The sequence below is a fragment of the Cnephaeus nilssonii genome, assembly GCF_951640355.1.
Source record: "Cnephaeus nilssonii genome assembly, chromosome: 5".
In the NCBI taxonomy this organism is placed as follows: Eukaryota; Metazoa; Chordata; class Mammalia; order Chiroptera; family Vespertilionidae; genus Cnephaeus; species Cnephaeus nilssonii.
In genome coordinates, this window is record NC_137076.1 from 53,536,283 (window position 1) to 53,551,612 (window position 15,330).

General features: G+C 37.3%; 2 protein-coding genes across 4 annotated transcripts in view; one reads left to right on the forward strand and one right to left on the reverse strand.

The window, feature by feature from the left end:
• LRBA (LPS responsive beige-like anchor protein) overlaps positions 1-15,330 on the forward strand; it is a 563,043-nt gene that overhangs the window by 307,563 nt on the left and 240,150 nt on the right. For all 3 annotated transcript variants that reach the window (XM_079771501.1, XM_079771500.1, XM_079771502.1), the window contains exons 39-40: positions 5,899-6,045; positions 8,570-8,706. In XM_079771501.1, coding sequence (XP_079627627.1) covers positions 5,899-6,045; positions 8,570-8,706 — 284 coding nt within the window. The remainder of the gene's footprint in view (positions 1-5,898; positions 6,046-8,569; positions 8,707-15,330) is intronic.
• On the reverse strand, positions 11,922-14,838 carry MAB21L2 (mab-21 like 2). The gene has a single exon (XM_079773031.1). It carries the CDS (start codon positions 13,834-13,836, stop codon positions 12,757-12,759), a length of 1,080 nt encoding a protein of 359 aa, XP_079629157.1. The 5' UTR covers positions 13,837-14,838; the 3' UTR covers positions 11,922-12,756.

Sequence of the window (15,330 nt, forward strand, 5' to 3'; positions counted from 1 at the left end):
GAAGACATTTTAAATCCTATATAGAAGCAGATTTCACTCTAATGGCTCTAAATAGTAATTGAAAGATTAATATAATATTAATTACTTATCTGTATTTTATTATGTACTTCCACATTGAGAGAGAGAAGTACAGTTAATCATTTTATGCAGTTTTCATTCTACTTGATAACATTTTACATTAACACTTAAAAGGCTCTGAAAAGATTAAAAACAAAAATTTAAATCTGAAATGTATATTTTAAAAAACTAATTAAATGTGTAGGATATTCTTCAGTGGTCTTCCAATTAAGGAGATATGTCATATTTAACATGACATTTTTTTGAAAAAGATACAAACTCTAATCATATTTTGTATGTCATTTTTATTTTAAATAATAAAGAAATATTAGACAGTTTTGGAACTCATAATTTATGCTAATATGTTATGTAAGCAAAGAGCTTAATTTTAAAATATTTTTAAAGTATACTTATAGTTGACATTCATTTTTAATTTTGTGTTAATTATAAAACTCGTTTTTTATTCCTAACTTAATAACAACAGAAAGCTAATGAAAATAAACATAGTAAGAGTCAAGAATGCAAAATAAAAGTTAATATGATCAAAAAGCAGTTGAAATTACAGAATTTAGCATGGATAAATACTATACTCTAATGTGGAATTTGAATATTTAAAATAGATATTACTGGCTAATGTCTCGGTTTTATAACTTCTCATTTTTTATAATTGATTTAACTAAGGAGACAGGACATTTTGAAAATGCAGTATCTTAAAACATCATAAATTATATTATCTTTATTAAAGGACGGCATCTAAATAGAAATGCCATTGGAGATTAGTTATGTATTTTAGTAGTAAGAGCCATCTTTTTTATGGATTGATTTGATTTGAAGGAAAGCCTCTGGTGTAAAGGTGGCAGAGTAAATACCTGAAGAGTGATGTTCTCTGTTCGGGCGATCAATACTAGCCCCATGACTCTACTTCTGGCTACCTTCTAGTTAAAAACAAATTTTTTAATTCTGACAATTTAATTGCCCTTCCCAAGTTCACATTAACTTGCTTGGGGAAAAGGGCTTTAGGTAATTTTTCAAAGAGAGATCCTCCAAAGTGGTTATTTATAAAAGTCATTTTGTAATGGGAGATTTCTTTAACTTTGCAGAAACTGAGTCATATTTTAAAATTAAAACCAATACTTCCTTCTATGATTAAATATTCTTTATGGAAATTAGCAGCAGCAAACAGAGGTGGATATTTGATTCTCCAGGGCATTTTGGTCCATTTTATAGGTTTAATTTTTATTAGAAATGAGTTGTAATGATTTGTAATACTCTCCTAATGCTCAGAGGCCAGCTTATCAGTTATTTATTATCACAGCATTTTAGATTTGGAAAGAACTTAGGCTAAAGTTTAGTCTTAACTTTATTCTTTACAGAAAAGGAAATGGAGGAATTTTGGAAAGGCCAACATAATTCTTGGTAAATGTAGGATTGAGCCCAGGTTAACCGATGACTAATCAGATTTTGAGGACCATTGTGCTATGCTGTTTTCTAAAATCCATTGTTAAATATAATGGTCATTTTATATTCAAATTAAAGCCATATGAAACATGTTTTAAATGGTAGAAAGATTGGGTTTAATTCAAACACTGAACAAATTTAGCAGTAGAATCCTATTGAATTCAAGACATTTTTATTTTGTAGGGCTGTGCATGTTAATAGAAATATATGAGGAGTATTTAACATAGTTTAAACAGTATGTTGTAATCATATAGAATGATACAAGTACCTCATCTGGTTTTGTAGGGATGACAGACCACGTAAAGGTCCTAAATGATACCATTCTCTCATAACTTCAGTAATGGCAGATACTATTTCTTTCTTATTATAATTCAACATCTATTAGGTTCTCTGTCTAACACTTTCTGGGAACCTGGGGTCATTAGGAGATGAACTTGGTTTGTTCTCCTCATCATCCTTTGTAGTTCCACCAATTTTTCCTAGGGTAAATCTTCTTAACTTGGAACCCTTTGGAAACTGCAAAAACTATATAAAGTGGAATTATTTTAGGAAAATAGTTGTGTGTAAGATATTCTATTTTGTTCTGTTCAGAATAAACAGTTATGCTATGTACTTCACACCACACTAAGTGGATTTCCGTATTTAATTTATGTACATTTGAGGTCACTGTTATTTCAGCAGTAATTAAAAAAAAAAAGATGGTAAATCTTAATGTTTAAACTTTTACTGTAATATCGATTATTGATTACTAGTTCACTGTGCAGTGGACTTTTAAAAGGAGATTTATATCATAGGTGGAACAGTTTTCCATGTTTTTATTCTGTTTTAATTTTACTTACCTAGCCTGTGTTGAATGAATCAATCAACTCATGTCCAGTGCTAGCTCTGAAGAACCTGAACTTTACATTTTGAGGACCAGCTTCTCTCTGATTCCTCTCATTGCTCTTAGCCTCAGTGAATCTAAAGTCATGATTCAAAGAATGCATTTTTGACAAATTTATCCAATTTATGTAACAATTGTACTCTAGTTATTAAGTTAGTATAAATATTAAACCAGAATAAAATGTGAGATTAGATGAAGGCAATCTTTTAATAGTGATATAAAAATTTAAACAGTTACCATCTTTGGCAATAATTTGATTAGCCAGAAAAAGATCCGAATCAAGCTTTAAAACTGAACCAAAAATATGTTCTGACTTCATTCAATGGAACTTTTATAAAGTGTAGAATATACTCACATCAAAAGAGTTGATACTTGTTTCAATGGTTGATTGAGTATAAGGCAAACGAAAGTTAAAAATATACTTTTCCCAGCACATAAACATGATAATTATCTTTTATTTTATGTTTGGTGCATTTTTTGTTCTAATTTTGAGAGAAAAAAAAACAAGTTCTTTTGCAGAAAGCTATTAGACCATTGAGAATTGAATGCCAGCGCATGTGGTGTGTATTAGAGTACTGTTGGTAATTTTACTGCTGCTAACTTAAAATCCTCAAGGGGGAGTTAATTACAGGAAAACCATTCTAAATATCAGTAAGCTGCATATTTTCCATGACAAGAGGTTTTTCAGTTGAGGTTGAACAATTCCAGAATATGAGCTTGTAAAAATAAGTAAATAAATAAAAAGTGCGTGTTTTTATGCGTATAGTAGGACTAGAATACTTTAAACTTCTTTTCATAAAATTTTATTTAATTCAGAAGTTTCTGTGTTTTAATGTGTCAGCATGATGAAAACATTTAAAAATTTTTAAATTCCAGTTGCAAGGGATAAAAAATTATATTTAATGGTCATTTAAGTGAATGTGAATTTATTTACTGAGCTATTTTATATTGCCACTGGCTTCTCTCATTTTTTTTTTTTTGGTAAATGTTTGCAGATTAAAGGGGTTTTTCTATCACTCTCTCTCTTTTTTTTTTTTTTTTTTTTTTCAAATAGGCTTGGCATACTTTACAATATGTATGGCACTAATCAGAGAAGTAATGAGCAAGGTGTTGAATTTTGATGTGTTTGTCATATGTTCATCAGATTTAGATTTGGAAATGAACACTTTTTATTCTTTACTTTTTTTGTTATAATTCTGACTTACCCTTTTAAAATGCACTATGAGAAATGTAAGAATTAGTAAGGTAATCAGTAAGTTGCATATGCATTAATATTTGTATAGTGGTTAAGAGCCCAGATTCTGGGGCCACAGACTCCTAATTCTACTTCTCAGTAGCTGTGTTCTTTGGACAAGTTATGTAACCCTCTCTGAGCCTGTTTATTCATCTGAAAAGGAAAAATAGAAGAAGTTGATGATAATTAAATGAGTTAAATATGTAAAGTGCTTTGAACACGCCCTGACACATGATAAGTGTTGTTTAATATTAGCATTATTATTATTTCTGCTTAGAAGAAGGAATTTAAATCCAGGAAATGAGAACGTAACATGCTGATTTTATACTAAAACCTGACTGGTAGTTGTTAATTTGTTGTAATGTACTTTATAAGAAAATATATAAAATGGTGATTTCTCTTGTATTTATCAGTGACCAATTTATTTTTTGTAAAATTGATAGTAAATTGAAAAAGGTCTTGTTTGGGCTTAAGGGCCAGTGTTTTTGATTTCAAAGTAAGGAAACAAATACTTGAAATATAAGCAATGATATAAAAACATATACTGATATGTTCTTTAAAAGTATTGGGTTTGGGTATATTTCTTTGTAGCTTTTAAAAATACAAATCCATTTAAAATGGATTCTTAAATTGTTTTCCAAATATTTATGAGACCTTCATATGTTTGCAGCATAGGAAAATAAGATTTTACTTACCCATGTAGGGTATTCAGAGCTAAATAATGAAAGCTTCTTTTCATGACTTCGTTATTTAATAGAAGGCACCTATATTATTTTAAGAAGTGCCATACATATTGTATGTAAATGATATACATGGTGAACTCACAATAAACGATAAAAATAAACTTTTACCTTTTAAAGTTATCCATAACCATGCCTATTCATCTCAATGACCTTTGATTTCTCAGTTAACCAGGTAACATACATATAGTTTAACTATTTGGTATACATGACATATATAAATTTTAGTCATGTTATTGCAAACTGAGGGCTTTATCCTTTGTGGGTTTTGGGCCTTAAGTCTGAGCAGAAACTGCTGTGGAGCAAAAAGCCCGTCCATCTGATTTCCATATCAATAGCTGCTGCCTGGGCAGATCAGGTGCTTTGCCTCTGGGATTTCCCTAGCTGGAAACCAGGGATGGAAGGAGGATGCTAAACTTTCCCTTATGTGACACAATGAGCTTTTAAAAATCAGAATCCAGCAGTCAGTATCTGCTTTTATGTATTTATTAGGGAGAAAGCTGCTCAAAGCAGCGGAGTCTCTCTGGAGGGACTTGGGGTTTTGAAGTCAGTATTTTGAGTATCAGTGTTTTTTCCTTTTGGCTGCACCTCTGCTTCTGTCTGTGGTTCCATTGTTGGCTGTAGGTGCTCCGCAGAGTGCTTCTTCACTCCTTGGATTTCCTGCAAGCTCTCCCTCCCTCAGCCTGTAACATTGCCTCCGAGTCTGTGCTGCTCTCCACAGGCTGCTGCAGCTCAGGCAGCATGAGGCTCTTGCCCAGATGCCTCTCATCCCAGGCTTTCTGTTATGTTTGCCCCCGGGGTGTCTTAGCCCTTTAGTTTAAACACAGGGAGGAGGTAGTGTTTGAGTCTCCACTTAGTTTCCACATTGCCTTGCTCTTGGATATTTGTCTAAGGGCCGAAGTGGGGGTGCGGGTGGGGTGCGGGGGTGGGGCAAGGGCAAGGTGAAGGAAGGAGGGAGGGTGGAGTTAAGAGGAAGAGAACACAGCCTCTAAGAACTGCTAGAGCTTTATGAGTGGCAGATATGGCTTCAGGGTCTGGCCTGAGTCCCCACTGGCTGTGACTCTCCTAGCTCTGACTCTTCTTCCTTCTGGATTCTTTTTTACAGCCATTCCCCAAACATTTCAAAATGTTTATCAGTATATTATCCCAGGAATGTGAATCGGTCTTCCTTATTTTTTAGTGTTATGTAGGTATTATTTGGAAAAATAGGTTCTGATTTTTTCTACTGACAAATTTCCAAAAATGTGCTGCTTTTGAACCTTCTCCTGCCCTAACTATAAGTAAATAAAATGGTTCGGTGAGGGTCAGATTTAATGGGATTAGGGTGCATATTCAGGGTAACATTAGACTAGGTTTGGGGAATCCCGTCTGTCAGAAGGATCATGCGTGCCATCCCAGTCACTTTCCCCAGTGTGGATAACTCCGTGTGCAAATGATTGCCCACCTAGCCTTACCACAGTTCCCTGCCCCGCTGCCAAAGTGCTCTTCGGGGGCTGATGGACAGCTTTGTTTCCTTCTCATTTCAGCTGCAGATGAAGATATCCTTGCTAAAGGAAAACAGTCCATCAGGAGTCAGGCCTTAGGAAATCAGAACTCGGAAAACGAGATCCTCCCTGAAGGCGACGACGATACTCTGTCATCCGTGGATGAGAAAGATTTAGAGAATTTCACCGGTAAATTCAGTGCTTGTGCAGATATTTCAGCTTGCTTTGGGCCAATAAGCATCTAATTACTTACTTTTTCAGCTGTGACCACTAGGACTACTAAGTTTACACCCACAATTACACAAGATAAAAATTTTTTGTGCCCTCAAACATTTTCCACCTAATCTGCAACACTTTCTCCTTTATTTTCTTATCCTGTTCGGTCTCTACCCTGTTCATTTTAATGAATTATTTTCACTGAAAAAGAAAAAAAAGTTTAAAAGCAGCAACAACAAAATAAAATTGCTTCACCCATTCCATGGGAGTTACCTAATCTCTGTAATGTGAGAGTTAAAGTAGAATTCTGCCTATTGTTTTGTAAATAAAGCTTGGAGGCGGATAAGCTATTTGCTTTGATATACAGGTCTTAGTGAACATGCTGATATACCTTTAACTCCCTCAAAAACCCATTTCAGGAATGCTGTGGCTTTACACAGGATTCACATATTTTACCTGATGTAGGAATTTTGATTTGTACTCTGCAGATTTTCACTTTTACTTCCCTTATGGGAAAAATTCTCTTGTTTAGCCTGAAATTTTAGTCATTCATTAAATGGCTTTTTTTTTTTTTTTTTTTAATGCCTTTGGCTCTGTCCCTCTATGAGGAAAGTCTGAAAGATTCTATGATTTCTTTAGGGAAAATTATATAACATGTTTTGATCATTTTCATTTAAGAGAAAAGGCATTAGAAATCTTATATTTAACGACATACGTATATGTTCAACCTGTACTACTATGCAGTGAATGGCAATGAAAAGCCAAAATGCATAATGGCATCTTCTCTGATGACCTGTGGACTTCTATGTGAAGTAAAGTAAAATTAATTGGAGCATAGTGTGAGGGACTTAGGACAGGAATAGAGAATAAGGTGGACAATGCTATTCTCTAGTCTTTTCCTTCATATCCATTTACCCATTTCCTCCTCCTTTATTTTGCTTCTATTCTTGCTACTAGTAATACATTCATACAGTAATAGAGGTGAAAGGGGAGTTTAATTATATAATCCTGACAATGGCAATAGGATTAGGAAGTAATCCACACTAATAAAGTGGTGTGGGTTAGAAATGAAGTGGAAATTGTCAGGGGTCTTCTTTAGGACCTAGGCTGCCCTGGCTCCTGCAGCTGTCTGCTTACCCTGTAATTGAATGTCTGAGAGTGATTGAAAAAATGTTATTTCTTCTCAGGATTACATGCTAATGTACAGAGGGCAAAGGAGACAGCAAAAGAACACATAGCTGCTTATTTCATCCATTTATAGGGATGAGCTTTGGGAAATCATGGCTGTTCCGTAGCTATCTGCTGCCCATCTGCAGACACAATGTATTTGTACATTGGGAATAGAGGGCAAAACCTGCTCTGATCTCCGCAGAGCATCCCTTCTATTGTCCTACTGGCACACATTAAGATTGATGTGAGATTAAGGACCAACACCCTTCTAACAATCGATGGAAATGTCAATTCATCTGAATTTTGAAACACTTATTCACCCATTGATTACCTGAATAGGTGTGCTGTGTTTATAGGCACTATATTAATTCAGACCTCTAAGTGCCAATCTTCTCTTGCTGTTTTCTTCACCTATAGGATTTGTACAATGAAGAATTGACATGGTATTTCAGTTTCTTACTACATTGAATCTCTACATAAATCTATATGTATATGTAATATAATCATTATTTTTTAGTTATTTTAGATTTAGCTCCAATATACTTTGTGCTCTTCTATCTGTATTGAATCTATTGTTTTCAGTAGCAGGCTGATTTGTCTCTTTGATAAGCCCTGTGGAGATTTGATTATTCCAATAAAAATTCATTCACTTGGAAACCCACCCTCCAGCTGTTTACTCCCAGAGTCCCTGAACTACACTAATATTAGATTTGGAAGCACTGAACAAAATTTAACAGTGGAAAGGCAGGCTTAGAAAATAAGTATTTTTACCAATCTTTCATGGGGAAAGTTATTACAGAAGAGGCTTTGTGTCAGCCTGGCACAAAATCTTTACCAGAGAATATGGTGTAATGTTTCTCACTTTGCTAATAAGCTAGTGATCTTTTTATAATCATGCCTCAGCCAAACTCTAAACTAACCTCTGGCCTTGGGAGCCTATTGAGTCCTCCTTGCTGCTGGTTGTTGTTCCATGTTGTTTGATAGCCTGAGGCTTGTTTTCTAAATGGAATGTGGATGGACTTATTTAGGCAGAGCTGCCCTTTTTTCCAGATTAGACCAAAGCTTTGCAGACTCCCAGTAAAATAATTGCATCCTAGCTTACTGTTATCATTAATCGCCTGTTATAAATCTCTTTGTATGAGAACCCTAACTTTGCATTTTCAGAGGAAGTTTGGGGGGACGACAGAATTTTTAAGTGTAGGAGTTGGCAGGCAATTTGGTGCTAGGGATGAGAATTTTTAAATTAAATAAAATTTCTGCTTGAATCTATTTGAATTCTTGAAAAATGTCATTCCAACTTGTGCAGCTTGCCTTTTCCTTTTGGCAGGTCCTGTTAGCCTGAGCACACCAGCTCAGCTGGTGGCCCCCTCTGTTGTAGTGAAGGGCATTCTTTCTGTCACCTCCTCCGAGCTCTATTTCGAGGTGGATGAAGAGGACCCCAACTTCAAGAATATCGACCCCAAGGTGAGACGACGAGGAGTGGGCTTCATTTTTATGGAATTGTATTTTCCTTTGGATGGGATGGTGCGCTGCTATTAAGTAGGATTGGCATTGGTAAAATCTGACAGACTTAGTTTGAATTCTTGCTGATTTTTCTGTTTCTTTGCAGGCAACTATTTTCTTTAGCTTATGACTCCCTTACCAGTTAGTTAGATTATTGAAGTTCATTTAGATTCAAAAACAATTCCCATTTAATTGCATTTATCATTAGCTCATTCAAGGGTAGGGGAAGAACCTCAGGGAATATCTTCTATAAATATATTTTGCCTCAAAGGGTCCAGGGTGAATTAAGCTACAAAATTCAGTGAGATCGAGAGACGAATTATTTTGTTTAGCCTTTCTGCTTTCTAGGTATAATACCAATATATCACTCTCCTTGCTTTGTCCTCATGACTTACTACTCTGTTGTGCATGCGTGTCTCGTGTGTGTATGAGGTACTCTGTTTCCCATTACCTGAAGTCGATTTTACAAGGCACTGCATAATTTCCTATTCTTAAATGAAAATGTAATTTCCCCTTTAAAATGTATTTCTGATTACTTTTCAGACCTTGGCAACTTTATTTTACTAAGAAACATTTGTGGCTAGGCCATAAAGCCAAAATTATGTTTATTTCATGAATGTGAATGGTAGGATTTGTTCTGAGAGGAAAGTCTCGTTGAAAATGAGCAAAATAAGCATCCTGTAGAAAGAAAAGTGGTTTAAAAAAATTGGAATATTTTACACACTGATAGCTTTTGTGTGTGTGCATACTACACACATAGATACATGCATACACACATATATACATTCTGAATTTATTGGTGGAAGGTTCTTTGGTTTTGTAATCATGTGAATTATTAAGTTTTAGTGATTTAGAAGTATTTCAAAGTAGTTCTTGATGAAAATGTTATAATTTTATTGAAAACTTTATAATCATCTCTTGTCTTATCTATGTTTCTAACACAATGTTTCGAAATTGCTGCCTTTATTAACAGGATTTGATAAATTGTACAAAAGGAAAGCTACAGTGAAACAGCTCATTTTGACTTTGATAATTCAGCTAATCCAGCATAGAGAAAACTTTAATTCAGATTTTTGCATTATTTTTTTACTTTGTTACAGAGCTGAAATGTCTGAAAATGTATTTTAGTTTCTTTAGGAAAGAAAGTTAACTAAAATGAGTTATATTCTCTAATTTATGGTAGTTTGTGAGTTTTAGAGGCTGGAATTTAACTCAGAATATCGATTATGCTTTTGGACATACATGGCTTACAATCTAAATTGTGATTTAAAGGTGTCTAAGTAATTGTACTCAATTTTGGAATTTTTGCCAGTCTTTGCAATTAGACTCATTGCAGTTATTTGTTCCTTTGGGGGAAGTTATAACTTTTATTTCCCTCTGATCTTACTCTGTGTAGCATCATTAAATTAATTTTTCCCCTGTTGCTTGTGCAATGCAGGGATCTTTTACTTTAGTCACAGAAATTGTTTTGTACCACAGCAACCTGCCTAATGTTATAGAAATAAAAACTCAGGCTAATTTATATTGAAAAATTTGTCACTCTGTTTTTGGAAGAATTTTTTATTTTGAATAGACATTGGTGCTTTAAGGTTGTTTGTAGTGAGGACACTTGTGTTGCTGCAGTGGTTTTCTTTTTTAGTTGCATTAAATTAAATAAGGAGGGAAAAAGATACTGAATTTGGGGAAATTTTGTTTCTTCTTGTCAAAAGTTATAAGCTTTTCCTGGGATAATTAGAGGGAGATATGTGTCTAATGCTGTAAATACTTTTGAGAGTGAAAAAAATGGTCATTTTAAGATGTTATTTTAATCTTTTAAACTAAACACTGTCTTTAAATCATTACTTTGTAAATGTAAGCACCTCTTACTTGCTTTGAAAATGTTCTTAAAAATCAGAACATTTTTCCCAGAGAATAAATTCATTTTTATTATTTAAAAAAAATTAGTGAATTTTCTGCACCACTTATTCTTACAGTGCATTTGTTCTGCAACTACAGGAAGAGAGACCAGAAAAGACATAGATTTAGAGTAGAGATGATTTCAGAGCTCGTAAGATCAAAGTTTATATTTCTAGACTAGAACTATTTTTACTATGGAAATTTCACCAGGGAATCTTATGACTGAAGCCTGTTTGGTCAAGTAAACCAGAGCTCTAAGTACCTTCCTTGTTTTTCATCCATCTCTCCTGTTGTCCTGCTGCTCATCCGTCCTTACACTCCCTCCCCCACTTCTTCCTCTGTTCTTTAAAATTGCTTTTTTAGGACATTTTTTCTTTATATCTCTCATTCATGGATTTTCTCATTAAAATAAAAACTGGGATAATTTAAAGAATAAATTTTACAGGATAACATCTGACATATATTCTGTACCTGTGCCTCATCATTAGCATATCTAATGGAGTACATAGTTGCCTCCAATATGAAGAAGAGAAATCAGTTCATTTCGAATACTTTCAGTTTTACCAATTACTTTATTTTATAATCAGTTATTTCCTTGTTTTAAAAAGAAACCTTTCTTAACGTTGAAATGTAATGGGTATATTGGATTGTTACCATAGAAAGGCAGAAAGAACAGAAAGTACTTTTCCTATTTGTAAATTCTTGAAACAGTAATATTCCTTTGGTCAGAAATATTGTACCCAAACCTTTTTTTGTTTGAATTGCCTATAAGAAGCTTCAGAATAATCATGAAAAATTCTAGGGATTTTTTAAAAAATGACCATAGTGTTGACATTTATAACTAAGCAATTCTAAATATTGAAGTAATTCATAAATCTGGATTTTTGTTCATATCACCATTTGCTAGGAAAAGGACTATTGCTATAACCACTTTATTCATTTTTTTGGTGTGATTGATTTAACTGTTAAGTTTTTATTATTTAAAACTTGAAGAGGACAAATGATTGAAGGAAAAGTGTCAACTGATAGTGCTAACTCTTCAGAAAAGATCCATAAGTATTTCCTTTGTATTGCAGACTCAGAGTGAATTTTTAAAAATTATGGCATAAAAAGCAAATGCCTTCATTGTAAATGTGAAATAATTTTTCTCTTTAAAAATTAGGATCAAAATTTGTTTTTCTATATAAAATGTGTTCTTTTTTCAAGTGTGAAGGAAGATATTACTTTTAATCTTAAAATCTATAGAACAAACATATAGTTGGGTAAAAATTAATATTTTCTCTTTTCTAAGGATTTTGTTGGGAACTTGTATGATTAAACCTACAAAATGTGCTGTATTTGTGATTTTGCAAATTAAAGTTCAAATGGCAGCTTCTTGTATTTAGCTGCTCAAATTCACATCTTTACATTGTGAATTGTAAATTGTGATCTCACCTGCCTTCATTTAAGAACAATCCACAAACAGTCAATTACAATGTAAAGTAATATTTTTATTACTGTTTTCAACAAGACTGCTTAGGGTGAGGGTAGAGGTGCAAGAGAGGGAGGAGCACAATCTGACATTGGCACTGAGATACATTTAACATCAGCAAAACTTTTTTTAAAAGAGAAATTTTACATATAATTAAATACTTTTTTTCACTTGGTGACAACATTCAGGCAACCCAAAACAAAATGAAATGAGGCAGAGAGAGAGAGAGAGAGAGAGAGAGAGAGAGAGAGAGAGAGAGAGAGAGAGAGAAGGAAGGAAGGAGAGAAGGAGAGAAAGGGAGAGAAGGAAAAAGGGAGAACTACTATACATTGATTTGAAAATGTACCTTGGGTTTCATTTTGTGGTGGCAAAGCCCGATTGCTTCTTTTGTGTGACCTCTTAAATTCACATTGTTTGGAAGAAAACGATCACTTTGTGCAAGAATGTGATTTTGTGTTGTTTGGTTTGTTGGTCGGGTTGCTCTCTTTTTGTTGGCTTGTGCATTCACGGAGGTCTGCTGCTTGGTTCCTGTTTCTTTCAGGTGCTTACATAAAAGTTTGTGTCCGGAGTTCCCGCTGTTGGTCGTGTGTTGGGCGGATGAGAGCATTCCCGTTTGCATCGCTTTTCAAGCAGTCCCCAGCACCCTATAGTTTGTCTAGGCTTTTGGGATTGGTGAGAATTTCCCTGGCCAACCTCCAGGTCTGCTTGGCAGCACTCTCCAGGGCCGAGTGGGGCTTGCCCTGGAAAAGGTCGAGGTTGGGCAGAAAGTAGTGTGGGCAGCGGCGGCACTGCAGGCAGGAGATGAGCTGCAGCAGGATGCCATTGAGCCGGTCGCCCAGGCAAGCCTCGTCCCAGTCCGTTTCCCGCGGGTGTTTCTCGCACTCGTACAGCAGCAGCGTCTTCATGTGGTAGTTATTGAGTGGCTGGCCTGGCAGCTCCAGGTGGCGGTCCCGTAGGGTCTTCAGCACAGACAGACACTTGTTTCGGCAGCCGCCCATCAGCAGGCGGTTCTCAGCCTCCCCGAACTGTAGCACCCAGGCATCGCTCTCCGCGGAGCTCTGCTTGCCCGTCAGCGAGTAGCACTCCTTGGAGAGCAAGTTGAACCCTTCGGCCTTGACCTCCGCCACCCGATTGGGGCCCGGCCAGGGGATGTGAGGCATGGGCCACTGTGCCGCACTGCGAGGCCAGATACCGGTGCACTTGAACGCCGGAGTGATCTGCACCACATAGCGCTCCCGGATGCGCAACTTGACTTCGCTGGTATCCGCGATCATCTTGACCACATCCCGATAGCTGCACTTGTCCACCGCCTGAGCCACCAGCGTCTGGAAACGTGAACGGATCTTGCGCGCGGAGAGGTAGCCGGACGCTGTGATGAACTCGACCCAGAGAGACATGCTCCGCTTCCTGCCGTCGCTCAGTTTGAGCACCGCGCAGCCGGGCAGAGAGCCGTCGTCCACGAAGTTGAAGACGCCCATCTGGTTGAGGTAGAGCACCACCTCGAATTCTGTGGGCGAGATGACCTCCAGCCCCTCGTAGCGGGCATCGATCTCGCTCAGGGAACTGATGAAGCGAGGCTCCTGCACCTCCACTTCCTTTAGCACGTCCGAGACCACCTTACAGACCTCTCGGATGGTCTTGGCGATGGCCGCCTTGCGCGCTTGGCAGCGCTCCGTGTAGTATTTATTGAGCTGGTAAACCAGCTTGGCCTGAGCGGCGATCATGTTGGGGCACAGGTCCGGGCTATACACCGGCGTCTCGCAATACGTTGAGGGATCCAAGGCTCACACACTGGTGGTGGCCCTGCGGCTTGCAAAAGAGGCAGTGCGCTCCCCTTAAGCCCCACTTTCACTCTTGTTTTCCACCTGGGCTGACCCGCTGATGCTACAGCCGGCCAGATCTCTCCTTCCCCTCGGTCCGAAATCCTTTTCTTCTCCAGAAAATTAGAGCGGGGGGAAAAAAAGTGATCTTTCAAAAAGAAAAGTACCTGCTGGGACTTTCTTGCTTTCTCTTGATATGTAAAATAAAGATGTGCTTGCCGGAGAGATGAGGGGGAGGAGGGAAAGAGAAGACAAGAAAACTTCAGGTTAGCAAGAGGTTTAGTTTAGATATCTGCTGCCGAGATTGTCCAGAAATCTGGAAATGAGATCTTTTAAGTGCCAAAGTAAATTTAAAAATAAAAGCGAAACATTCAGTGTTTCATTCTTAAACTTGTCTCCCAAGCTGGTAGGACTTCTTCACTCAGCTTAGGTGAGTGCCTTCTTCACCCTCCCCCAAAGGTAAGATGAAGGATGTAATTAATGTCCAGAGAGCAGGGAAGTGCACCGAGTCAGCGGCACCCTCGGAGGTGTGCAGGCGTCCTGCGCTCTCAGCGTGCTGGTCTGGCCACTTCTCAGGGGGTCGTGTTGTAGCGGTATTCCTCTTTTCCTGCTGGAGGCGTTGTTTGGACTGGACTTGTTTGTTTGCAGTGGGTTCTTCTTGTTTTTCTCTAGGTGCAAACCGCTGGAAGTTGTTTGATATTCATTTCTGCTTCGTAATTTATAATCTTGGCCCTCACAAAATGTATTTTAATGTGACGAAGTCTTTGCTTGCGTTGCATCTGGGGTTTAGTTATAATGATTCTAGGGTTTTTCTTCTCCTCCCCCTTTAGGTTGCTTGTGCAGATTCTACTTTCTGATCCTCTCTCCCTCCTCCCCTCTGAGGTCTCTCTCCCTGTCCCCTCCTAATCTCTCTTCCCTCCCTTGCTCCCTCCCTTTCTCTCTCTCTCTCTCTCTCTCTCTCTCTCTCTCTCTCTCTCTCTCTCTTCCCCCCTCTCTCTAAATCTCTCTAGCTCTCTTTCGCTCACCTCTCTCTCCCCACTCTCCCTTCTCCCTGCCTTGCTGTTTCCTGGAGTTATTTAGTTTATGAATGGTCCAGGGCCATCATGAGGGGGGTGGAGCTTCAGTTCGTACAATCGCTATCCAAGCTGTCACTGCTTTAGCCAATCCGAGAGAGAAGACAGGCATGCTTGGCCCACAGTAGCAGCCACCGCTGCGCTTGATAAAGAAAGAGGGTAAAGGGAGAAGTAAGAAAATAGGAGGAGATAGTAGAAGTCAAATGCTCACACACATTTTACAGCCCCCTGTTCTTTATCCTCCTCTCTTATCAGTTGCAAGGAAGAAAAAGAGTCTATATAGAAAGGACTTCCTGGAGATGACGGAGTAACTGGAGGGAGAGTA

What these genes read in the sequence shown, in the direction of transcription:
- MAB21L2 (XM_079773031.1), bottom strand. Translation starts at nt 13,836, where the DNA reads ATGATCGCCGCTCAGGCCAAGCTGGTTTACCAGCTCAATAAATACTAC.